This window comes from Melanotaenia boesemani, chromosome 17 (assembly GCF_017639745.1).
Source record: "Melanotaenia boesemani isolate fMelBoe1 chromosome 17, fMelBoe1.pri, whole genome shotgun sequence".
Lineage (NCBI taxonomy): Eukaryota > Metazoa > Chordata > Actinopteri > Atheriniformes > Melanotaeniidae > Melanotaenia > Melanotaenia boesemani.
In genome coordinates, this window is record NC_055698.1 from 19,959,779 (window position 1) to 19,985,519 (window position 25,741).

General features: G+C 41.3%; 1 protein-coding gene across 6 annotated transcripts; it reads left to right on the plus strand.

The window, feature by feature from the left end:
• Nucleotides 1–816: 816 nt before the first annotated feature.
• LOC121628215 (brevican core protein-like) lies at nucleotides 817–25,460 on the plus strand. 6 transcript variants are annotated; one of them, XM_041967189.1, is made up of 15 exons: nucleotides 817–993; nucleotides 7,255–7,334; nucleotides 7,422–7,799; nucleotides 8,152–8,326; nucleotides 8,525–8,652; nucleotides 8,944–9,237; nucleotides 9,441–10,283; nucleotides 10,654–12,519; nucleotides 12,574–13,113; nucleotides 23,076–23,183; nucleotides 23,337–23,495; nucleotides 23,584–23,666; nucleotides 24,123–24,267; nucleotides 24,390–24,572; nucleotides 24,716–25,460. In XM_041967189.1, exons 1-15 carry the CDS (start codon nucleotides 944–946, stop codon nucleotides 24,835–24,837), a joined length of 5,154 nt encoding a protein of 1,717 aa, XP_041823123.1. In that variant the 5' UTR covers nucleotides 817–943; the 3' UTR covers nucleotides 24,838–25,460. The 6 variants fall into 6 exon arrangements, with proteins under 6 accessions (XP_041823123.1, XP_041823126.1, XP_041823125.1 ...); XM_041967192.1 differs by having other exon boundaries at nucleotides 10,654–12,150; XM_041967191.1 differs by having other exon boundaries at nucleotides 10,654–12,069; nucleotides 12,214–13,113.
• The last annotated feature ends 281 nt before the right edge of the window (nucleotides 25,461–25,741 follow it).

The following is a 25,741-nucleotide window of genomic DNA, read 5'->3' on the forward strand; positions in this document are numbered from 1 at the left end:
TCAGTTGGGTGAGATCTGCAAAACAAGTTTTATCCTCCCTATTTCTGCTTATTTGTTATCTTCTCAGTAGCTTTCTCTTGCTGGGCACCAGAACAATTTTCAAGGTCCCTTGCCACCCTCCCAGCACTGAACCCAGTAACCCTGTCTCCTGTTTATGTGAATGCACTATCTGTAACCTGCAAAGCAATGATAACAATTAAGCTGTAGTTCTATTAATTAAAAGTAGAGCCTAATGCATGTTACTAAAATCTAAGGATAAAATGTAAATAAGTAAATGAATAAGAATGCTTAAATAAGTAAATGAATAATAAATAAGTAAATGAATGAGAATGCATATAAAATATTTGCAACACTGCTTATTAATCAAGTGCATGCAAACTCGTTAGAAATTATTTTAAAACACTTCTATCCCTTTAATTTACCACATAATTATTGAAAATGATAATTTGCGTTGATTAAACAAGCAACTTTCTTATCTCTCTCCTATGCAGGTGACAGCTGCATCAACAGTACCTGCAGCAGCATCAGCAGCTCTCTCCGTGCTGCTACTGCGCTGACTCAACTTTTACTGATTCCTCCGAATGACGTTGGATGTATTTTTCGCTTTCCTGCACTGAAAAGACAAAGCTTTTAGGTCATTTCTTGAATGCTTGCATGCTTCACTTCATAGCCTCTCTAGGTGTCCTCCCTCCCAGTCCCTCCTGACAAGCATGCGTCACCTCCACCCGGATTGTTGGATGAAAAAGTGGGCAGTTCAGGATTTTCTTTTGTGGCGTCACTCTCTCCCTACTCCCCCCTTTCTCCGCGAGCCTTTGAGCCTGTCGGTTCGGCAGCAGCCTCCGTTTCCATCTACCTGTGCAGAGCATCCAGAGACGCCTTCGCCTCTCAGTACAGACGCACTGCAGCACGCAGAGAGAGAGGAGCCGATTCTTGGAACAAGCTGATGAAGTCAGTTCGTCCAGCTTCAGCTGAAATGCTGCTTAGAAGAACCAGGTTGGTTTTTATTTGGGCTGTTATGTTAATGCGCAGTTTGACCGTTTGAAAGTTACTCTAAAATATGCACCATTATTCAAGCAACTAACCCCGTTTTGTACTTAACTGTGTGAAAAGGCTGGTTTCTCTCCTTAATGGGTCCTTAAATTGTGTTTCTAAAGTGTGTTCCTTCAAAAAGTGAAATTTGTGCAGTTAAACCAGTCACGTTTAACGTTTAAAACAGACTTAGTATTATCTATCTCTTGCCATCTGTGCTAGCATTGAGTGTTATGTTTCTTGACATGTTTCCTCAGCAGCACAAGTGAATTTGTAGTTCTGAGATGATTTTTCTCACAGGTCAAACTTTTCCGTGAAGATGACTTGAGTAGAAAAATAAATTAAATTTTAAAATAAATGATAAATATATAACACTTACGCCTTTACCAAAAAGAGTGTTGTTATATTTTTTAAAAATAAGTTTTTATTTCAGTCATAATATGATGATTTCATGACCGCTGCAGATTTAGAGGGCTGTTTCCTGTCTTGAGTGCATATTATATCTCTTTACTTTCTGCTGTTTACCTCAGGGCTGAGCTGATTTCAGTAATGGACAGATGGAGAGTAAGAGGTCAAATTCATTCACAAAACAGAGTTTTAAGGATCCCTCTCTTTATACTTTTCTAATGGTGCTTTGGTCTGATGAGACCTTTATTTTGTTTGTGCTGAATTATATATCAATGTCAGACCTGATACTGGGAACAGAAAAGGAGAGAGTGAAGAGAAGGATAAAGAGACAAACATTCAAAAGATAGAAACAAAAGCAACAACTTTTACAATCAAAGCTGGAAAAGAAAGAACATACAACCATCTGGTGCACCAGTAAAGAAACATAACAGAACATCTCTGAGAATAATTAGGAGCACCTATGTCAAATTGAGAAAAACATGAAGTACAACCACAATATTAGCAAGTCTGTGTCTTGCAATTTCTAATGAATGTCTGAATTTAAAAAGTAGCCCATAGTAGAAAATTCAAGAAAATCTGTAGATATATGGAGATACAGATGTAATATTAATCCATGAACTGTGATGCTCCATAAACAGCATCAGGTTTTATTAATTTATTTATTTATTTGAACAAATATTCTGCAAGCAGAATGTGTTTTTTGTGAAAGAACTAAACAAAAGATATTGCTTCCCATTCTTACGTTTTTCCAGCCCCTTTGACAGAAAAATATTCCAACACAATAATGCTGCAATCACCATGTTTTACTAGGGATTGAATCAAAGACTTGATGCTCATTGTGTTTCCTTCACAATGGAAGCTATGCAAAATCCCAGCAGGATGTCATGTTTCTTTTGATGAATAATTACTTCTGACAGTTAATTCTCCTATAAAGGTTGGATTGGTAGAGTACTGCAGCAATGGATGTCCTTCTGGACTGTTGTCCCTCTGAACTCTGATTCTCATTCATAGTTGGCTAAACATAAGATTCTCTAGATGCCTGTATGGCCAAGAGCAAAATAAGGGGGCAGTTTAATGAATCATGAAATGCAGATGAAAAGCATTTACACCAATTTATCGCAGATAAATCAAAAATAAAGTCAACAAAAACATCCAAACCTAAAGTGCATAGCAGTATTTGTATTGTAAAGCTGTAACAAAAGCACAAATATGTCCTTCAAACCAGAGCTGCCTATTTCAAACTTCTTTTGATTTTTGTCTGCAACACACAACGGAGCAAAGGCCAAAGATAGCTGATCTGGGGCTTGGGTCTGAGACAGGGAAGAGTCTAGTAAGCAGAGCCCACTTGAACACATCCTGAGTCACATTATCTAATCTGAAAGTTAGGGAAATGCCTCTTTTTGGGAATAAGCTACCCATGCAGGCTGTGGTCCATCCACAGAGTTTTTGAGTCAGGTCTGTGATTAGGTGGTTATTGGAAACATCTTTTGACTTTTTCCAAGACACACTGGGTGGTGAATCATCTGGTGGCTGGCTTTTCCAACAAAGTCATCTTGTTGGAGGGCAGATATTTGGTTTTCTTGGAGATGTGGAGGCATTACACTTGATGACACAGAGCCGGAGGTGTGGTGTTGAGTGAAGAGCCCAGTGTGGGTCAAATTTGACCTGTTCTGTTATGTACACTAGTTACAGTTGATTTTCACAGTTCAAAGCATGAGCTTGTTTCTGAGCAGCACCTCAGTCATCTCACTTTCTTTAAAGGACTTTATCTTGAAAAGATCTCCTAGTGATGTAAAAACTTAAATTAATCTGTATATAGTTAGACTGGGGTCTTCGTTTATTCTGATTTTCTTTTTTTCTTTTTTTTCTTTTTTTTTAACTTCTTGTCTGTCCAACACCCAGTTCGGCGATCATGATGTTACAGACATAAACTTACTCTACATAGGATGAGAAGGACTAAAAAACATGGTCTGTAATTAGGGAGCTATTTTTTAAATTCTGGCAAACACTGTTACTTAATTTATTCCAGCCTTCCTCTGACTGTAATAAAAAAGACACAGCAAATCTCAATACAGTTTTGGTTGTTTGTCCTGTAGTTTGATGTGAGCCGTCTGTGTGTTTTTGGGGCATTTTGACATCGAAACTTTGACCTTTTAGCATGAAACCCCAGATTCAAATCCATACCTATATATTTCTGCTATTACTTCTTTTCTACTTTACTCTTATCCATTAATAGATATAGTTAGGAGTTAAAAGTACACGGTAAGGTTAGAATTAATGTACATTGTTAAGTTAAAATGGTAAAAATACTTTGTCAGGGCTAGAAAATTATGCATCGTCACAGACTACACACTGCCTGACGCAGCTGCCGACCAACACATTATCATCTCACAATTTTTAATACTGGATTGTACATATTGGGTGTATGGAAAAACTATTTCACAGTCTACTAAATCATTTCTGGTGAGATTGTGTTCTTTCATTCGTTCATTTAGTATACATATTTATTCATTTATAATTTTGGACTTAAAGATAAAAAAAAAAATACTGACATCTATAATATTTAGGTTGATTCATTTAACTAGGGTCGGGAAAAAACATGGGTTGAATTATGTTGTAAAATTGAAATTACAATGTTATACAACATAAATAAATGTTAGAAAGCTCTATTTTCTAGATTTATTTGATTGAAAAATATTTGTGTCAGTCATGATAACAGCTAGTATAATAAACCTATTTGTAGTTTCCTGGGGGAAGACGCTGGAAAAATGATTAACGCCAGTTCAAAAGTCAGTTGCTGTGCAACATTTCTCAGAGCTCACAACGCATCAGTCAAACTGACATGTTTGACCCAGCTAAACTGGGATCAGCAGTCGTTTTCTGGCCTGATTGTGGAGAAGAGGTTTGCCTCTATTGACACTGATGCAGAGTATTGCAGAGGCCACCCACTAGATGCAGTGGCAAAATGTTGTCAGTAAAAATTGAAGAATTGAGGAGACTTTTAAAATTGATCTTTTTTTTCATAATATGGTTTTAAATGTTAAGTTGTTCATGTTGATTTAATCCTGATTTGTTCATGTTTTCGTGTCCACAAGACGTTAGTCTGCAGCTGATCTGTGTCTGCAGGAGGAGGAGACTGGATAATGCATTGGTTGCACTTTGTACAACTCTGAATGCAGAAGGGTGGCATTGATTTCAGCTTGACTTGTCTTTATTGTTACTGTCATTAAAACAAGAAGAACTGCAAGACGCCTGGCGATAGCGAGGCTCAAGACCTCGGTGTAAAAGTGATCTAAAGATGGCACATAATAACCCGTAGAAACGATTCTCTCCTCTGTCACTGATCTGAATGCACAAACTGATATTTAGTACAACACTAAGACCATTTGAATTAGTGTGTGGGGTCTTAATGTGGTTGTTTCTTTTGTACAAAGCCTACTCCAGAACAGTCCTTGGTGGTTTAAAACTTCCTTTTCCATCTATGAAAAGAGCAAGAGGAAGAAAAGAGAGAAAGAAAAAAGCACACTAGTGTGCCAGTGGTCTGTCCTTTAATTTTCCCTGAAGCCTTTTGTAAGGCAGTCAGAATGAAGTGAAAGCACAGTGTGCAGCTGTCCTCTTGGCTACTGCTCACTATTTGTGAGATGTTTTCTTGTCAAGCATACTAATAGCAGTACTAGCCCTGTGGTATCCACCCAGCTGGCAAGAAAACAGACAACACTTATACAGCCATAAAAAAAAAGGCTATTTAATTTGACACAAGTTAGTGAGCTGCGTTTGTGCTGTCTTTATTTAAATGATGGGTTTGATAAACAGATGCAGAAAAGGTCAACTTTATTAGGACTTGTTAAATTTCAGGCTCACTCCAGAGGCTCTAATGCTGGTAGCCTGTTCTGTGATTTTGAGCTACCACAGTGCAGAGGACAACTCTTATTATTTATTTATCTATTTTGTTAAATATTTGAACAGAATGTAAAACAAATGTTGTGACATACAGTATGAATGGGTGCAACATTTATGGTCACTCAAAGTGCCTTCTTTTATTGCCTTCCCTCTGCTCTTTCAGGTGTTTTTTTTTGTTAATGTCCACTAGTGCTAAACTTGTGTGCAACACTAGCTAGATTTTGTAGCCTTCCTTTCTGTATTAGACCGCTCAGTTTTAATTGCAGATGCAGATTTATTATATGTAAGGTTACTTAAATAAGTGGTTCCCAACTTTTTTTCCTTGGAGACCCCCTTCATGCAAATACTAAAAAGCCATGGACCCCCCTGCCCCACCCTGTGCTGAAACTATGCTTGGTTTTATGCTTTCCTTTGATGAAGCCAAAGCTAAATTAACAACAAATAGCCTTACTTTATTTCTTAAAATTGAGCTAATGTGTGAATGGAAATCACAATGGCTCTGAATGTTTAAAGCCTCAGGGACCCTCTGTGCCCATTGGAGGATGCCCTTGGGGGTCCTGGACCCCAGGTTGGGAACCAATGACTTAAATGATAGTATTCAAAGTAGTAAGTTCTTAGTTCTTCCTTTGACATTAAATTTGCACAACCACATTAAAATATTAAGGTAACTTTGACTTGATCAACCCTAAAAAAAGTAATTTGGAGAAAGAACAGTGTTTTGAAACTATGAATAAAAAAATTCCTGCTTCATCATAACCTGAGGCAACCTTCATCGTTTAAGGTTGGGTGAGGTCACAGTGCATCCTGCCATGCGACATGCGTGCTGAGTTAATAATAGGGCCAGGCTGGTGATGGAGGGCTGGCAGGATGCCGCTGGGCTGAGGCACTATGTCATTAGCTCACGGAGGTGATGAATGACTTGTGGTCAGGGCTCTGTGCCACCAGCTTCCCTTTGGAAACCAGAGACGTTAGTCTTTTTTACTGTATGGTTGAGTTTAGAGGTAGTTTTAATGTACAATGTTGTCTGTCTTCTATGATATATACAAAATACTACTACACAGATTATCCCAAAACATAAGGATTTTTTTAGATTAGGTACTCCAAGCAAAAATATGATGCTGTTGAATAGCAACAAATGTAAAGAGTGTCATATTCTGTTTATGTTGAAAGTGTCTGAAGGTGTTTTGATGATTAGGCTTTATATAGATATATATGGAGAAGACATATTTACAACTCATTTTTTTCTAATCAGTAAATACAGATACTGTAGTTTATACTTGCTTCATCCTGTTGAAGATCGTGGTTGGACTGGAGCCTATAACAACTGTCAAGGTACACCATGGACATGCCAACTTGTAAAAAGACATTTTGTGAAGGAAATGGCAGAACACATTGGGAAGAAGCTGGATACAGACGAACCTAAATCCCCAAAGCTCTGCCAGCTAGTGAATTAAACAGAACTACCAAATATTATGGAGAAACTGTCAGTTCTTTGCAGTGATGAATGTTGGGAATATCACTGCTGTCTGAGCAATCCTCAGACTGCAGACAAGTACATCCCTCCAGATTAACGAGTAAAATTTATGTTATTAAATTTGTATGAACAAATGCTAGCCAGAGTCAAAGATGAAAATAAAAAGATTCAGAGATCTTCCTTGTTTATACCTAAATTTGTGCTAATAATTTGAATAATTTTCATTTTGTTTATACATGTATATAATTAAAATGGGAGATGCACCAACTATAGTACACCAGATAGTTTCGTTACCTTTACTGAAACAAGATCACTCCAGATCTTAAAGTATGGTATGGTGGTAAAGTATGGTGGAGTTGGCGATTAATAATTGTGTCCTTTCTTCCATGTCTTTTTTGTAATATATATTAATTTTGGCCACATTTGCTGTTTGATTTCAACAGTTATGTCCAGATCCTCCTACTTCTTTGTGCAGTTTGTCGTCTTACTCCGGCTTTTCCCACCCAGACTCCACCTTCATATGGTATGTTTACATTTACATCTGCATTTTTCTAATTTATTCCTACTCATCATTCATCTTTCAGTATGCATCTTTCTTTCTTTTTTTCAGATGAGGCGCTACGGCTTCAAGTGAGCATCCCCCACTCAGGTCCAGTTCTTGCCTCGTTGGGCAGCTCCATCTCCATGCCCTGCTTGATGTCTCTGTCCTCCATTCCCACCTCCACCTCTTCCACCCCTGTGGTACCACGGATAAAGTGGACAGTGGTGTCTGGTGGGGTAGAGACACAGATCTTAGTAGCACGGGGTCAAAGGGTGAAGATTAACGAAGCATACAGAAACCGTGCTGCATTGTATAACTACACCTCCTCCCTCGATGACCTATCTCTGTGGTTGGGAGATTTACGCCATACTGACTCGGGTCACTATCGTTGTGAGGTGCAACGGGGGCTAGAAGATGCTAGCGACCATATTCAGCTCAAAGTCAAAGGTAGCACCATTGATTTGAGGATTTTTTAAAGGTGTTTGCCCACATTTAAGGACCTACTACACAAATGATACTGAAAAAGGATTGACCAGACTTTCATGAACAGTGTGCAGTGTTGTCCATTTGACTAAAACCATTGAAACTGCCTGGAAATCTTAGGATTATTAGTATATGCCTTATTATTTAGTACTTAAAGAAAATAATACCAACATAAACTAATCCACAGGTCTTGGTTTTATTATTTTTTCTTAGTCTTATAAGTAAGACGGATTTTTGATTTTTGTTGTAATTATGCACAATCATTTTGAAATGTATTTTTGGGTACGTGAATATGTGCACGCTTATGTGTGTTTAGGTGTTGTGTTCCACTACAGAGATGCTTTCGGCCGGTATGCCTTCTCCTTCCAGCAGGCTCAGGGAGCTTGTGAGGCCATTGGTGCACAGATTGCGACTCCTGACCAGCTGCTGGCGGCTTATAATGATGGATACGAACAGTGTGACGCAGGCTGGCTGGCAGACCAGTCCGTCAGGTATTTTTGTCACCTTTCTGTCATCTTTTAATGATACTTGTTTGAATTACACAACATACTCAAATCTCCGCTTTAAAGGCTTCACATATTTGTGATTATATCCCAGACTTTTTGATTACTTTGCCTGGCCTCTTGACATGAATTTGTAATTTCTAATTTGATCAAAAGAGTAAGCAATGATTACGTTTGATGATGCAGGTACCCAATCCAGATGCCCCGTGAAGCTTGCTACGGAGACATGGATGGGCAACCAGGAGTGAGAAACTATGGGACAATGGATGCAGAAAATCTGTTTGATGTTTACTGTTTTATAGAACAAATTAATGGTAAAAAAATATATATGCTTTTATTAATCTAAACTTTTTATATGATAATGTTTAAAGTTTGTTCATTGTAAAAGCATGAAACACCTGTTCAAGATATGGGCTTAAACATATGAAAGTATAATTATCATTCTTGCCTTTAAGTTACATGTTTCTTATGAGCCAACACATATCCTACTTATTATATAGAGATCTATCTGCAATTAACCAATAGTATCAGTAAATGTTTCACTCAGATTTAAGATGCATGCAAAATATTAAACACACAGTAGAATTAATCACTTGTTTTTGTAGGAGAGGTGTTCCACGACTCCGTCCCACAACATTTATCATTTGAGGAGGCAAAGTCATATTGCAAGGCTGCAGGAGCAGAGCTAGCTACAACAGCACAGTTATACTCAGCATGGAGTGAAGGACTTGACCATTGCAGTCCCGGCTGGCTGTCTGACGGCAGCGTACGCTACCCTATTATAAACCCTAGAGAGCGCTGTGGTGGTCCCCAGGCAGGTGTCAAGACCCTTTACCGCTTCAGCAACCAGACTGGTTTCCCAGAGCCTTCCAGTCTTCATGATGTTTATTGTTTCAGAGGTTTGCATATTTTTTATTTAGAGTTAAGAATAAAATGCCAAAATGAAAATAGATTGTCTAAGATTAAACATTTTAACCATAGAACTGTACTGGCTGATATATGAATACAGTGAAATAAATTAAGAATATAAAAAGAAGACATTTTTTCATATCTTTAAAATATAAATGAATTAAAATTTTAATTACTTACCTGTTCTCAACAGAAAACAGAAGAACCTCCAGTGACCCTCCAATGGACTACATGACCACAGAACCTGAAGAAAGTGCACATAATGTTGTTATTCTAATGGAAAATGACCAGGAACTTCAATTGAATCAACAATCAGAACAGGTGGAGCGAGAAGCCCAAAGTATACTTGAATCTCTACCCTTTTTCTCTGTCTCTATTACTCCAAAAACCTCAGATGACACAACCTCAACAGTAATTGCAGACACAACAGATTCTCCTGCCAGCACAACATCTGCTGTGGACCAACTTCATCCTTTTAACAAAACTTCAGAAATGAGTCACTCCCTGCATCCTACAGCAGTGAACAGTACCATCACTAGCACAGAAACTTACAATCACATTCAAAATACATCCTTCTTACCCAGTGTTCACAATGAGACAGATTCCCACCAGAACTTGAGCTTTACCTTTCAATCTGGACTTGAAAGAACTACAAGCGAACCTCACACACAGAACCAGCCAGTGCCAGACACAAACCTTCTGGAGACCCCCCAACCATCTGCGAAGCCGAGGCAGCTCCACGACATACATGAGACTAGCTTAAATTTCAGCAGAGCACAAGCCAATTACAGTGAAACAGACAGCAATCATACTCAGGATGCAGGTTTCTGGGAGGCAGCCACGTTGAGTATTGACTCCATGCTTCAGGTGAAGTTAGGTGAAGCGGCAGTAGAAGATCCTCTGCAGAAGCCTCTCACCACTCAGACCTCAAAAGAAGGAACAACTCCTACAGAAGTAGCCCAAATGGTTGAATCAGCCACTGAGGCATTAACCTCACTGTGGCCCAACATGGATGGGTCAGGAGATATTTCCAAAGGTATGTCAAGCACTTGTAAATCTCATAAAATCACTATCATGAAAGTGATTATGAAAGTCCATTCCTCTTGTTGAGAATTAGTTAAAAGGCTAACACCACTCTTTAATGCTAGGAAGTTAAATTAAACTTATTTTCTGGAGACTTAATGTCTACATAAGGGGACAGGTTTGGTTTTTCTCTTAACAATTGAAAAGCTAGCAGTGTCCTTTTCCAAGAGTTTACGCTAAGCTAAGCCCTAGCTTAAGATACGTGAGTGACTTAAATGCCATCATTAACACTTGTTAGCTGTAAGTGTTTTAACAAACCTGCAATTATTCCTATCACTCTTTTAAAAGGTGTATTACAGCTCCCAAAACGTTTTCTTTTTCAGAGAGAGACTTTCAAGTGGATGGAGCCACCTTCCTCTCTTCATCACCATCTTATGCTGCTAGCTTCATGACTCACCCATCTCCTTCTGCTATGGCTAGCAGTGCTCCAATCACATATCAAACTGATGCTCCAGATCCCACTCTAATGTCTGGGTCACATCATCTGGAAAAAGTAGACTTCGATAATGCTACAGTACCACAGTTTGGGGAGTTCTCCATTTCCAGACAGGAAGGAAGTACAAGCTTAGAAATGGAAGACACTTTAAATATGGAAAATGAGGAAAAACAACTTTATGCAACTCAGTCTGTTGACCAGGCAGTTTCTGAAGCAAGTTTCCCTATCAGCGAGTTTCCAGAGGGTTTGAACAACTCTTATTCCCATACTGAATTCATGACAGCACAGTCCAAAACATCAGGTTACAGAGTGAATTTAGATACTGTGACCAGCTCTTATGAAGAAGCAAGCGGATATGAACCTGAAACAGTTAGTTCCACTTATAGAGATGACATTCAAGTTTCTCCAGCCATTAAAAATGAAACAGTAGTTTCCCCAGTCATTATACAGGAATCCAATGTTTCATTTTCACTGGGAAAAGAGGTTAAAATTGCTCCAACCCTTTTCATTGAAGAAGAAGCTAAAGTTGTACCAACCCTTATCATTGAAGAAGAAGCTAAAGTTGCACCAACCCTTGTCACTGAAAAAGAAGCTAAAGTTGTATCAACCCTTATCATTGAAGAAGAAGCTAAAGTTGCACCAACCCTTGTCATTGAAGAAGAAGAAGAAAAAGTTGTACCAACCCTTGTCGTTGAAGAAGAAGCTAAAGTTGCACCAACCCTTGTCATTGAAGAAGAAGCTAAAGTTGTACCAACCCTTATCATTGAAGAAGAAGAAGAAAAAGTTGCACCAACCCTTGTCGTTGAAGAAGAAGCTAAAGTTGCACCAACCCTTGTCGTTGAAGAAGAAGCTAAAGTTGCACCAACCCTTGTCATTGAAGAAGAAGAAGAAAAAGTTGTACCAACCCTTGTCGTTGAAGAAGAAGCTAAAGTTGCACCAACCCTTGTCATTGAAGAAGAAGCTAAAGTTGTACCAACCCTTATCATTGAAGAAGAAGAAGAAAAAGTTGCACCAACCCTTGTCATTGAAGAAGAAGCTAAAGTTGTACCAACCCTTATCATTGAAGAAGAAGAAGAAAAAGTTGCACCAACCCTTGTTGTTGAAGAAGAAGCTAAAGTTGTACCAACCCTTATCATTGAAGAAGAAGAAGAAAAAGTTGCACCAACCCTTGTCGTTGAAGAAGAAGCTAAAGTTGTACCAACCCTTGTCATTGAAGAAGAAGCTAAAGTTGCACCAACCCTTGTCACTGAAGAAGAAGAAGAAAAAGTTGCACCAACCCTTGTCATTGAAGAAGAAGCTAAAGTTGCACCAACCCTTTCCTTTAAAGAAACTAAAGTTGCACCAACCCTTGTCGTTGAAGAAGAAGCTAAAGTTGCACCAACCCTTGTTATTGAAGAAGAAGAAGAAAAAGTTGCACCAACCCTTGTCGTTGAAGAAGAAGCTAAAGTTGTACCAACCCTTGTCATTGAAGAAGAAGAAGAAAAAGTTGCACCAAACCTTGTCGTTGAAGAAGAAGCTAAAGTTGCACCAACCCTTGTCATTGAAGAAGAAGAAGAAAAAGTTGCACCAACCCTTGTCGTTGAAGAAGAAGCTAAAGTTGTACCAACCCTTGTCATTGAAGAAGAAGAAGAAAAAGTTGCACCAAACCTTGTCGTTGAAGAAGAAGCTAAAGTTGCACCAACCCTTGTCTTTAAAGAAACTAAAGTTGCACCAACCCTTGTCATTGAAGAAGAAGCTAAAGTTGTACCAACCCTTTCCTTTAAAGAAACTAAAGTTGCACCAACCCTTGTCGTTGAAGAAGAAGCTAAAGTTTTTGAAGAAGCTAAATTTAATCAAACCTTTGATCATAAAGAGGATGCTAAAGCTTCTACATCCCTTGTCCTTGAAGGAGAGGATAAAATTCCCCAAGGACTCGATTATGAAGAGGAAGTTAATGGTGCTGCACCATTTGAGGACGTTATCATATCCCCTTCCGATTCTCAAACATCTAAGTGGGCTCTGCTTACCACCACTACTAGACCCCAAATGGCTTTGAAGGATGTTGAGTTCAGCCAAAAAATGTCATCCACACCACCTTCACATTCTTCCACAAAGCCAACAGTTGCTCCCACGGAGGAAACCTCCATCTCCTTCACCAGCACCACCCACTGGTCCAGACGCACCTGGAGCCCGACCACCACAACACACAAAGTATTCCACAAGACAGCTGAACCACAGAAGGTGACTCATGTCATACCACCGGTGGATCACGGTCTGGCTGATGTTGAGATTAGCCTCACCCAGCCGCCTACCCTGCTTATCTTGCCCAATGAGAGGGCAGCAGTAGGAGGCACAGGGAAATCTTCAGGTAATGTTAAAGCCAGTCTCATCAGCCTAACAGTCCTCTTCCTGCTCGACGCAACGATGCACTAAAATCCCTGGTCAGTTTTCTGACCGAACTGCCTCTGCTCCATTTCTGTAAAACCCCTTTCCCCTGCTTTTTAAACTCCCCACGTTTGTTTCACTTGTTGTCTCAGCAAGTCCACTCACCCCTCTGACTCCTCCTGCTTGACCTTCAAACACTCCTTACTGCTCTCCTTGTGACTCCCCACTCTACCCTTCAAGATACTCACACCAGGACAGTTACCCTTTGACATTTGTCAACAATCCAGTTTTGTTGTGCATGATCTTTTCCTCCCCTTCCAAAGTTTGACTTCTGTGAAGTAATGGTATGCTTGAATGAATGTTTTACTGCTTCTTCTACGATGATTTCCTGTGAGAATGATAGTTAAAGCCTCAGTGAACCTTTTTTTCAGATTGTTGATTGTTTCATTTTATTTGCTAATAATCCATCTCTACACAACAAACTACAAAACCCCACAGACTATATTTTTTTGCTAACTGTCAAAGGTCATAGAGTCTCCTGTATGAATGTGGAAGAAACTCAATAATGGGGAGAGTTGCCACCATTAAGATGATGATCCTACCTAAAGTTAATTATTTATTTTCAATGATACCCACTAAACCCTCCACCAGTTGGTTTAAATCTCTGGACTCTTTCATATCCAAGTTTCTTTGGAAAAACAAGCCGTCACGTATCAGTCTTAAAACCTTACAGCAGACTAAAGATAGAGGAGGACTGGATCTACCAAACTTTAATAACTACTTTATAGCTAACAGGCTGCAGTACATCTCCAAGTGGCTCAAACCCAGTTATCTGGATGAGCCGTGGCTAGATGTGGAGCAGGCTTTGTGTGAGGACTTAGTCATCTCTGACCTGCCGTTCATCAGCTCAACCATTAAACCATATAAGTGCTTTAAAAGCCTTAACATCCGTTTTTCCTTAATGGCTTGGTGGGAATTCTGTAAGATAACCAGATCTTCCCTCTTTCCATGTAGACTTACACCCATCTGGAACAACCCTGACATCCTGCAGAACAAAAAGATGATAAACTTCACTCAATGGAAGACTAAAGGAATACAACAGTTAGGACAGATAATAGAAAATGGAAACTTTGTATCTTTCAACACAATTGTCTCACAGTATGGAATCAACAGCAATAAATTCTTAGAGTACCACCAACTAAAATCAATTATATGTAAGAAGTATACCCCTGTACAGTTAGACTTGCAGCTTCCTGTCAGAATAGCAGAATTCCTGAATCATAATACTCCAAAATTATTATCAAAAATATATAGATTACTTGCAAAGCTAGAAGACAGGATATCTCTCCCAACTTCAAAATGGGAAGATGATTTATCTAATAACTTTGATCAGAAAAGATGGTCACAAATATGTTTAAACACGTTTAAAATGACTCAGAATTCAAATATACAACTAATACAATTCAAAATTCTCCATAGAACTCATTATACAGGACACAGGATGCTCAGGATGGGCCTTTCACCATCAGACATCTGCCCACACTGCTCTGAGAACACCTCTGATAGCTACATCCATGCGCTGTGGTCCTGCACACCTGTCCAAAGGTTCTGGATTAAGGTGTGTGAAGATCTCTCAAAATGGTTTAAAACTAGTTTTCCTGCAAACCCCACACTTTGCCTACTGGGCGACCTGGGTGACACCAACATAGGAATACACTCCATAAACTTGGTCCTCGCAGTCTTATGCATCGCAAAGAAAACTATTCTTGTGAACTGGACAGATAAGAATAATTTGTCTATCCAGCAGTTTAGAAATCTCCTGTTAGATCACATCAGCATTGAGACAATGTCTGCCTCCTCCAGGAACCAATCTGATGACTTTCATTCCCTCTGGTCCCCTGTGACTGGCTACATCACTTAATGTAGGTGGAGGATTGCGGCTTCGCTGGGATGGGGGCGGATGTGGGTGGGGGGTCCCTGGTGGCTTCAGGTCTCCGGTTGTCTCCTGGGTGGGGATCTAGGCTGCTCCGCTGCTGGGTCGGCTGGGGGTTCCGGTCTGGGCGGGCGGCATTGGGTGGGCCCCGGGGTGGGGCTGCCTCGTGGCGGTGGGGGGTGGCTGCCGGGGTGCCTGGGTCGGTGTCCGTCGGCCCCTGGCCGGGTGGCCGGTCGGGCCCGGGGTGGGCCGGGTGGGGGCCCCGGGCTCTGGGGTGTCGGGTCTCCCCCCGCTCCTGGGGGTGGGGGGTCTGCCGCTGCTGGGGGGGGCTGGGCCCGTCCGGATGTGCCGTGCCGGGGGTTGGTCCGTGCCCTGGTGCTTGGTCGCAGCCCCGGAACCTGGGTGGGGGTGTGTTTGTGTGTGGGTGTGTGTGTGTGTGTGTCTGTGGGTATGCTGGTGTGTGGGTGGGTGTAGAGGGACGTGTGTGCCGTATGTGTGTGTGGGTGTGTATGAAGGTCTGGGTGTGTGCGTGTATGTGTGTGTGTGAGTAATGTGCGGGTGTGTGTGTGGAGGTCTATGTGGGATGTGGGTGTGTGTGAAGGTATGTATATATGAGTGTGTGCACGTGGAGGTCGAGGTGTGTGTGGAGGAGGTCGAGGTGTGTGTGGAGGAGTGAAGGAGTGGGTGGAGGCGTGAGTATGTATGGAGGTGCTTGTGTGTATATGCAGGTGAGTGTGTGTGTAGTGGTGTATGTGTATGGAGGGGTATGAGAGTGTGCGTGTATGTGGGCACCGGTGTGTGTGTTTATAGGTATGTGCGTGACGTGTGTGTGTGGAGGTATGTGCACGTATTGAGGTGTTGGTATATAGAGGTGTGTGAGAGTGTGTGTGAGTGGCTGGGGAGAAAAAAAAAAAAAAAAAAAAAAGGGGGTTAGGACGTGTCCTCTGGGGGGCGCCCTGGCTGGGTGTTGGGGGCGGGGGCCTGGGGTTCCCTTCCTTCGCCTCGCCCCCCTCCCACTCAGAAAGAGAAAAGTGGCCCCTTGGGCTGGTGGCTGGCCCCTGGGGGGGTTCGTGGCGTACCTGGGTTGGGGTGCCTGCTCTGGGCCTGTGACGCCCTTCGGGGCCGGCGGGGGACGGGGGCGCCCTAAGCCACTGGCTGGTCGTCTTCCAGGGGGGAGGCTTACCCCCCTCTGGACCTACATCTCCTGACCCCTCCCCTCCCCCACTCTTCACTACATACACAGGTAGGGCCGTGGGAGGTGTGCTTGTTGCGCTGGGCGGGGCAGGGGGGTCATCATAGTGGCCCCGTTGCTTCGCCGAGCGGCAGCATGCCTCCCAGCTTTTAATTCCACTTAGTCACTGAGCACAAATAACATTTGCAACATACAAACACGTTTTGGGGGGTGGAACATGCGAGGTCAGGTGGGTGGGACTGCTCAGGTGGCCCCACCCCCTCCTCAATGCAGTTACTGCCCCCCAATTTTAACCCTCTTTTTTTAATTGCAAACAGCACATAATATATTCCCTCACTAGTGGGGGAGGGAGGGGCGATGGGGTCTTCAAGCGCCCCTGTCTCCATGGGTGGCCCGGGGGCGGGGGCGGGCCGAGTGGCCTGTCGCGTTGGCCCGGGGCGTGGGCGGGCTGTCCCGGGGGGTTTGGCTGCTGGCCCTGGGGGGAAGGTGCTGTTTTGGGGGTGGGGAGTGGGGGACTGGGGCGGGGTGGGGGGGGTGGGGGCCTGGCTCATGTCTCCTCGCCTCCTGGCTGGGGCTGTCCCCCCGCGGCGTGGGGTGGCGGGAGGATGGTGGTGGGGGGATGGTGTTTGTGTGTGTGTGTGTGTATGTGGGGGGTGGGGGGGGGGGGGTGGGGGGGGGGGGGAGTGGTGTGTGTGTGGGGGGATGGGTGGTGGAGGGGTGGTGTGTGTGTGTGGGAGGGTGGGGTGTGTGGAGGTGGATGTGTGGTGTGTGGGAGGGGGGGTGGTGTGGGTGTGGGAGGATGAATGGTGGAGGGATGATGTATGTGGGGGAGGATGGGGTATGTGTGGGAAAATGTATGGTGCAGGGATGGGGAGTGTGTGGGAGGATGGATGGTGGAAGAATGGTGTGTGTGCAGGAGGATGGATGGTGTATGGGAGGGAGGATGGTGTGTGTGTGGGGGAGTGGTGTATGTTTGGGAGAGTGGGTGATGGAGGGGTGGTGTGTGTGTGTGTGGGAGGATGGGGTACGTGAAGGTGGATGTTTGGTGTAGGAGAGGGAGGACGGTGTATGTGTAGGAGAATGATGTATGTGTGGGAGGATGGGTAGTGGAAGGATGGTGTGTGTGTGTGTGTGTGGGAGGTGTGAAGGTGGAGGATGGTGTATGTGTGGGAGGATGAGTGGTGGAGGGATGATGTGTGTGTGGGAGGATGGGGTAGGTGTGGGAGAGTGTATGGTGGAAGGATGGTGAGTGTGTGGGAGGAAGGATGGTGTGTGTGTGGAAGGATGGATGGTGGAAGGATGGTGAGTGTGTGGGAGGAAGGATGGTGTGTGTGTGGAAGGATGGATGGTGGAAGGATGGTGTGTGTGTGTGGGAGGACAGAGTATGTGAGGGTTGGATGGTGTATGTGTGGGAGGATGAATGGAGGAGTGGAAGGAGAGTGTGTGTGTTTGTGTGTGTTGGTCTGGGGGGGGGGGGGGGGCAGGACTGGTTCTCGGGGTGTGCGGCTGGGCGCTGGGGTGTGGGGCTGGCCTCTGGCGGTGGCCGTCTGGGCGGGCCGGGTCTCCCCGGGTGGCGTGCTGGCCCTTGGCCTGTGGGGGTGGGGGGTGTCCCTGCGCTCCTGGGCCCGGGCCCTCTGCCCCGTCTGTCCCGGGCGGCCGGTGCCCGGGGGGGTCGGGGACTGCTGGCCTCGGCCTGCCGGGGCCGGTGCCCTGTGTCCGCGGGGCGGCTCCTGCTGGGGTCTCCTGCTGCTGCCTTCCTGGGCGGGCGAGTGGTCGTCTCTGTGGACCGGTCGGGATCTGTAGCCTACGGGGGGGCTGGTGGCCTGGGTCTCGGGACCGCTGGCCTGACTCTGGCCTCTGTTCAAGTGAGGTGGCATCTGCATGATCACTCTGCATGGTCACTCCTTCCTGAACGTCTCCACACAGTCTTTGCGTTGCCGTGTGGCCGAGTTCTCCAGCATATCCACACAGGTTTCTCTGCGCGTGTTCTTGAATACAGCAGTTTCACTTATATCTATTATCATATTTTTTTTTTCTTTTTTTTTTTTTTTTTTTTTATTATTTCTGTTCTTATTATTATTATTATTACTCTTACTCTTATTATTATTACTACTACTATTATTATTATTACTATTATTGTGATTATTATTATTGTTACTATTATCAACTAGTTGTGTAATGACCTACTGGCCAGGATGATCTTAGCTATATATGTTGCAAGTAGTATGGATTACATGGTTTTCTGTATAATGTTTTAAGTCCACACCCGCACTCCCCGCACCCTTTCTGTCCCTCTCTCTCCCCTCCCTCTTCTCTCTACTTTCTTTTCTATCTCTCTCTCTCTCTGTCCCCTCCGGTCGAGTCCAGCATTAAGAGTCTGATTTAATAAAGTTTTTCATGTCATCAAGAGGGACTTTATACATGTAGTATAAATCCCTGCTTGATAGAGTAAAATTGCCCAGCACCAGACAGCAGCCAGACAATCATTCTGTTTGCAACGATGCTGGACAAGACAGGTTAAAAAGAAAAAAAAAAAAAAAAAAAAAAAAAAAAAAAAGAATGTGGAAGAAACATGAAAATTGACTTGATGTTTCATGGGAATGTAACAGCACTGACCAATGCAACTGCAGAAATGCTTTTCAAGTGTTAATTGTTTTTTTTTTTTGTTTTTTTTTGCTCAGACATAATCTGTTTTATGTAGCTATTTTAGTCATTAGAAATACAGATTTTGAATAGAAGCACAACTAGTTCAATTGTTAACATGTTAATATGTTGTGAGTGTTGACAGCAACATGATTCAACATGCTCAAACTCATTAATGTTTCATACTTAAGCCATTCTTTGTTATTTAAGTGTGATTGTTTAAAAATTGTGGTGTCTTTTTAGTTTCAATACTGATAAAACAGCTAACCTAAATGCTTGTTTCTTGTTTCCCCGCTACTTGTTAAGTTTATATATATATATATATATATATATATATATATATATATATTTGTGATGTAGTATATGAGAGCTAATTTCTGCCAAGGAAACTGAACAAAAGAAAAATATAAACAAGGAAAAGAAATTATGAAAAGCCTGAAAATTTAGCTATGATTTAGACTATATTTCTCAGTGTACTGAATCAAAAAAGTATTCCTGGTTTAATTAAGAAAACATTAAATTATATTTTTTTCATTAAAATTTTTTTACAGGAATATGCTTTTTTAAAATTGACTTTATTTTGTCAAAGAAAGAAATTAATGCAGATTTTAATCTGTCCACAAATAAATAAATACATAAACAAATAAATAGTGGAACATTCAGAAAATTATTTTGATTTAATGACTAATAACACTGATGCAAGATTACATTTAAAAGTAGTTTGTTTTATCTTAATGTCATCATATAGACACATTCTCCCTATAGACTATGAAACTGATGAAATGTTTCTCCTCAAAAACTCTATTGCACCAAATAGGTTGTGACGCTGTGAACATTTGTGATCTTGACAGATGTGGATAGTAGATGCATCTTGTAACACATAGAAAGCTTCAGATGGATGTATTGACAAGGTTAAAAACTTGTTTTTAGGAAATGGGGAATTGCAACCAATGAACCACAAAAAAAAGAGACAAGCATCATGTAGCGTCTGCAGACACAGACATGGAAACCATCAATTAATTTTTAAAAGACTTATTAAGCCAGATTAGTTTAACTTGTGGCTGACAATGATGTACAGATTTTTTTTCCACTAATTTCATGCTTTTTGCATCCATAAGGAAAAAAGAAGTCTGTTAAACTCTCCTAGATTAAATTTACTGTCACTCCACAGCTAGAATTTCGACGGTTACACAGTGCAATGACACAGACCCTTTTAAGATAGGAAAATGAAAACAATAATAGTGACAAACTTTGCACAGACAGGGTCATAATAGTAAGATAAGAAAGGGAACATAACATAAATAAAACCATTTTTGAGTGAGATTTCAGACTTGAAAGAAACCTCACTAGTTTTCCACACAGCAGTTGTATATTTTTCTGCAAAACTGAAGGACGACTTTCCTTTTGAGAGCATATGATCCTCATTCAACTTGTACAAGTAGTTATTACCTTTTATACACAATGAGCTGCAGAGATACTTCTGAAAGAAGCATAATGACAAACAAGTCATAGTTATTGTTTACATGGTGTCAAAGAAAGCAAATAAACCTAATCTCCTTGTAAAATATTTATTTTCAGTGTGGAAACATGTGTTTTCATTTTACCTTGTTTTTTAACAAATTTTCTGAATTAAACAATACTCTAACCTTTCTTTATTCTGTTAACAACGTACTCACTACTATGCTGTGTTTGCATGTTGCAAGACTAATCTAGCCAGTCTGAACTGATCCATACTTTTTGAAAAACCTAAAGGATATTGTGACTGAATGTGGTGTCTTTACTCCACCTCACACAAAAATAAACTACCTGAAAAGTTTAATATGACCGTGGGATGCAAGAAGAAATAACAAGTAAGAAGATGAAACTGTCCTGAGTTATCTGTTCATACAGGCAGATAAATCCTATAATAATAATACAAAATAAGTGACCTCTTGCATACATAAGAGCAGCAAAGGAAATTTGAAAATGACTTGCAAAAAAGGTGTACTGTCAAAGGTGATGGTTGCATTGTAAAAGGAATGTATTCTACCCAAAACCCATTTTCTAACCCTTAGAAAGGAACATTATTGCCTAAACCCAAAGGATGTGACAAAAAATTTTTCAGAATGTGTTGTCTTTACATTTTACAAGGGTAACCAGACTAGCATCTATGATGGTGTATGGCTGTATTTATACAGCTCTTAGAACCCTGCTGCCTAATTTTTATGCATCCATCTCAGATTATGTTACACCATTTCTTTTCAGGACTACCTAATCATGTATTAAAACCTTTACTCAGCATTTTTTTAAGGTTACTACCCCCTGAATGGCATCTAGGGCTGGACTACCACTTGGTCACCTCCCATAGGGCAGCCCACATCCTGTTTCCTTTATTCTTTACTCCAAGTCATGTGGCATTACAGTACACTCGTACATGGGCACCCTTCTAACTACATTGTACGATGTAAATGCATACATGAATTACTATTGATTGACCCCATATCCAGTATCCAGAGACTATACGTAAGCGCAAAGAGGGAGGCGGAGGACTAGTGTGCATCAGGGCCACTATCCAACATGAAACATCCAATTTCCATGAATAGATCAGCCAGATGGCCCCAAGGAATGAAGCACTGAGTGAATGCCTCAGGCAATGGAACCTGGAGGAAAATGAAATTGAGGAACCATCATGGGAGCACAAGCCCCTGCATGGGATGTGCCACCATAGATAGACAACTCCTATCAATGTCCAGAGAGGGCTGGACTGAAGGACAGCACAGAAGTGCTAATCATGGCAGCACAGGCGTAAGCCTTGAGTACCAGGGCAATCGAGGCCTAGATTTACCACACCAGGAAGGACCCAGGTGCAGGCTTTGCAAAGAGGCCCCTGAAACAAGCCAGAACCTCACAGCAGGGTGCAAGATACTGGCATGTAAAGAATACATGGAATGCCATAACCAAGTATCCAGTATAGTGTACAGAAATATCTGTGCAGGATATGGACTGGAGACCCCTAGGTCACAATGGGAAACACCTCCCAAGGTGGTGGAGAATGAGAGGGCTAAGATCCTTTGGGACCAAATACAGACTGACAAAATGGTAGTGATTGATGTAGCCATTCCCAATGATGAAAATATCAGGGAAAAAGTAACACAAGCAGCTGGAAAAATACCAAGGATTCGAGGAAGAGCTAGAGAAAGCCTGGAAGGTCAAGGCAACAGTAGTACCAGTGGTCATCTGGGGCCATGTCCCCTACAGTGGAGATGTAGCTCCTGGAGTTACATCAGACACATCAGACACCTCCATCTAGAAGAGTGCAGTCCTAGGAACAGCTAAGATACTGCGTAGAACCCTCAAGCTCCCAGGACTCTGGTAGAGGACCCGAGCTTGAGATGAACAGCAACCCAGCCACTGAATATACATTCAAACAATACAAACTAGCAGGTGTCAGACCAGGGGCAGCTAGATCATGTCATCTCAGACACAAGGGTTTTCCCAGCTGAGTTCAACTAATGGTGAAGAGGTCAAAAACACTGCTTAGCAACACACACACGCACACACACACAAGTGGATGATTGAAAAAGTGTCATCTCTGAAGGAGAATGATTCAAATATTGTCATTACTGAAAAAGAGACAGCTCTTCGTCTTGGAGACTTTTACCAGAGAGGAGTTTCTGACTAGGGATTTTCACCACTACTGTCAGAGTACAGCTCAGTATATTTACACACACACACACACACACACACACACACACACACACACACACACACACAGTAGGATAAAAAAAAAACTTTAATTGTAACTACAAACTCATATCATGAACTCTTGAAGAACTGAAAGCACAGCACACTGTACCATCCAACACCACCTCCTATTTCCACGTGAGGATTGACCTGAGAATGATGTTAACTCCAATTCTGAAATACTGAGTCATATTTTCTGCCTGTAGAGCTGCTACTTTACACCATTATGGGACATATTAATGGGTTTGAAAAGACAACCTAATGGTAATTTTAGTTGTTGGTCAACTTGTTGAAATCTAAGGAGTTTGATCTTTATGGTTTGCTCATTATTGATGCTAATCATTACTTTAAAAAATCTTTTAATGCATTAAATATAATCATACATTTGTGACATGCACGTGTTTAATCCATTAGGTTTTGGCATAATCTGTAGTTGTCCTCCAATGTGTTTCAGATGCCTGCCTGGATAACCCTTGTCTCAATGGAGGCACCTGCACCGAGTGGAATGGGAAGATTAAATGTCTCTGTTTGCCGACATATGGAGAAGACTTCTGTCAAACTGGTGAGCACTTTGCTAACTTAACTATAGATTCTGTCACGTCATGATTTAAAGCTTCCAGGAAATAATTAATTTTTTTTTTCCTACGACAGAAACTTTCACTGTAATATTTCTCTTTGCCTGGTTGTCCTATCTTCTCCATTGTGATGTTTTCAGACCTGGAGCGGTGTGAACCAGGCTGGGATAAATTTCAAGGTTTCTGCTATCGACACTCTGCCCAGCGTCAGAGCTGGGAGGTTGCAGAGCAGCACTGTCGCATGATGGGAGCTCACCTGGTGTCCATCATGAACCCTGAGGAGCAGGATTACATCAACAGTAGGGCTACATTTAGTGTTATTATACAATATTTAGCATAAATATGTAATAATAATTTATTCATTACATTTTTTGTTTTTCTCATTAGGTAACTACAAGGAATACCAATGGACTGGTCTGAATGATAAAATGATTGAGGATGATTTCCGATGGTCTGACGGAAACCCACTGGTAAAGAATGTTAGCTACCTCTATGTTAGAGTTATAAAATATCATGCAGGGCATTTTACAAGCCAAACACTGTGTATAATCAAAGATGTGAAAGAAAAGGGTTTGATTTGAGTTATTAAAGATGTTGAATAGTCATAAAACATCAACATATTGACTCATAAGAGTGTTTTAAGGCTGCAGATGGTCTGTAGACTCCAGACAATGACACAATGTGCAGGGGCGAAACCTTAAGAAATATAGCAATTGTCTCTGTCTTTGGATTCACTGGCAAAAAATACTTTTTGTTTCTTTCTTTTTTCTTTTTAAACATTTCAGGAATATTTTATAATTAGTTAACAGCTGTCAAATAATATTTTCTTGGGTCTATTTGTAGAATTATTAATATTTTCTATTTGTTTTTTTTTAATTAAATGGCTTGAAATCTATATAAAACATAAGCTCTGTCCATGATTACAGCTGTATGAGAACTGGTACAGAGGACAGCCAGACAGCTACTTTCTCTCCGGAGAGGACTGTGTGGTGATGGTGTGGCACGATAATGGGCGCTGGAGTGATGTACCCTGTAACTACCACCTTGCATATACCTGCAAAAAAGGCACCTGTGAGTCGTATCAATGAGAATGAGCATGCAGTCGCTTAAACCTCTTTGCGTCAGTGTAGTTTTAGCTCCCTCTCATGGTTGTTTTGAACTGTTACATCACCATCTCTCAACTTTCCCAACAGCCTCCTGTGGTCCACCACCAAAAGTAAGAAACGCTTCCATATTCGGCAAACCTCGACAGCGATATGAGACCAATGCAGTTGTACGTTATCATTGTGCAGAAGGTTTCCAGCAAAGACTAAACCCTCTGATCAGATGTCAGTCTGGAGGTCGCTGGGAGAGACCCCAGATCCTGTGCATCCCTGGTAAGATTAGAGATGTATATAAAAAAAACTTTTTCACAGCCTTCTTCTGCTCTTTGTCTATAATGTTAATGGTCAAGGAGACGAAGAGAATTAAAGCAAAAATAAATGTCATAAAAACCACAAAACATGTTTTCTTTTTTCAGAGGCTGAAGCTTCAATGCAATTTCCAGATGAAACGTCACAGACTGACAGCAACTTTGCAGCAGCTGAAAATATGTTTGAGGCCACAGAGGAGACACCACTTTACAAGGACATCAAGTTTTAAAAGATAACTGTGCTCTTCTTGTATTGTTTTTATAAAATCTTGTTACTGCAAAATGACAAGATATAAAGAATTTGAAAAAAACATAAAGCAGAAAGACAAACTGAAGTTTCCTTTCAGGTAATAAGAACATGACTGAGTGCACATACATAGATAAACATTCCTATTTGGTATTCATTGTTATATAAATGTTAAAGTGATTACAAGACAATATCTTCTAACCTGCAAATATTTACTGGATAAACTCCAAATCACAGCATCAGCTATATATTGTTGCAATTGACAGTTCATCTTATGAATTTTGTTAAATCAAGAGCCTTTCAACAAAATGGTGCTAAAGTCTTGAAAACACTTTGAACACATGTTTTTGTTTGTTTTTTCTATTGTGACATTTTCCTGTAGTGTAAAAAAAAAGAGGAAAAAAAAAGAAACTCCAAAGTGAACCTTACGGAAATGACCAACAGATGCTGTGTATATGTTGGTTTACACACCTGAGATCATTGTCCATATTTTCCTTAGACAAATATTTGATGTCAAGCAGACACAGTTTTGTTCGATGGCTTTATGTTGTAATAAAGTTTTGTAGAACAGAGCAAAGAATAAACCAATCTCTTAAGACACCCTTAGCGCAGTGTGGGGGCTTCATTTCATGAACCATATATGCATCAATAACCTGAAGTTCTCTGTCACAGTTTTGTCATTTAATTTGGTCATTTGAGGAAAATCAGAAAGAAAAAAAAAAGTAAGTTAAATCATCTTGGTCGCCGTAGCTTAAGATAGATAAGTTCGGTTATAAGGAAAAAGGAAATGTAAGTGGTTGGTTTTTCCAGTCGGTGTTAAATGCACTAAACACAAAAATCTTAAAAAGAGGGACTGGTGTTGTAGTACATCCTGCTCTATCCCGATC

What these genes read in the sequence shown, in the direction of transcription:
- LOC121628215 (XM_041967187.1), top strand. Translation starts at nt 944, where the DNA reads ATGAAGTCAGTTCGTCCAGCTTCAGCTGAAATGCTGCTTAGAAGAACC. An exon ending in CCAGACTCCACCTTCATATG is followed by an intron (nt 7,335 to 7,421) that starts GTATGTTTACAT and finishes TCTTTTTTTCAG; the next exon opens with ATGAGGCGCTACGGCTTCAA. An exon ending in TATTCAGCTCAAAGTCAAAG is followed by an intron (nt 7,800 to 8,151) that starts GTAGCACCATTG and finishes ATGTGTGTTTAG; the next exon opens with GTGTTGTGTTCCACTACAGA.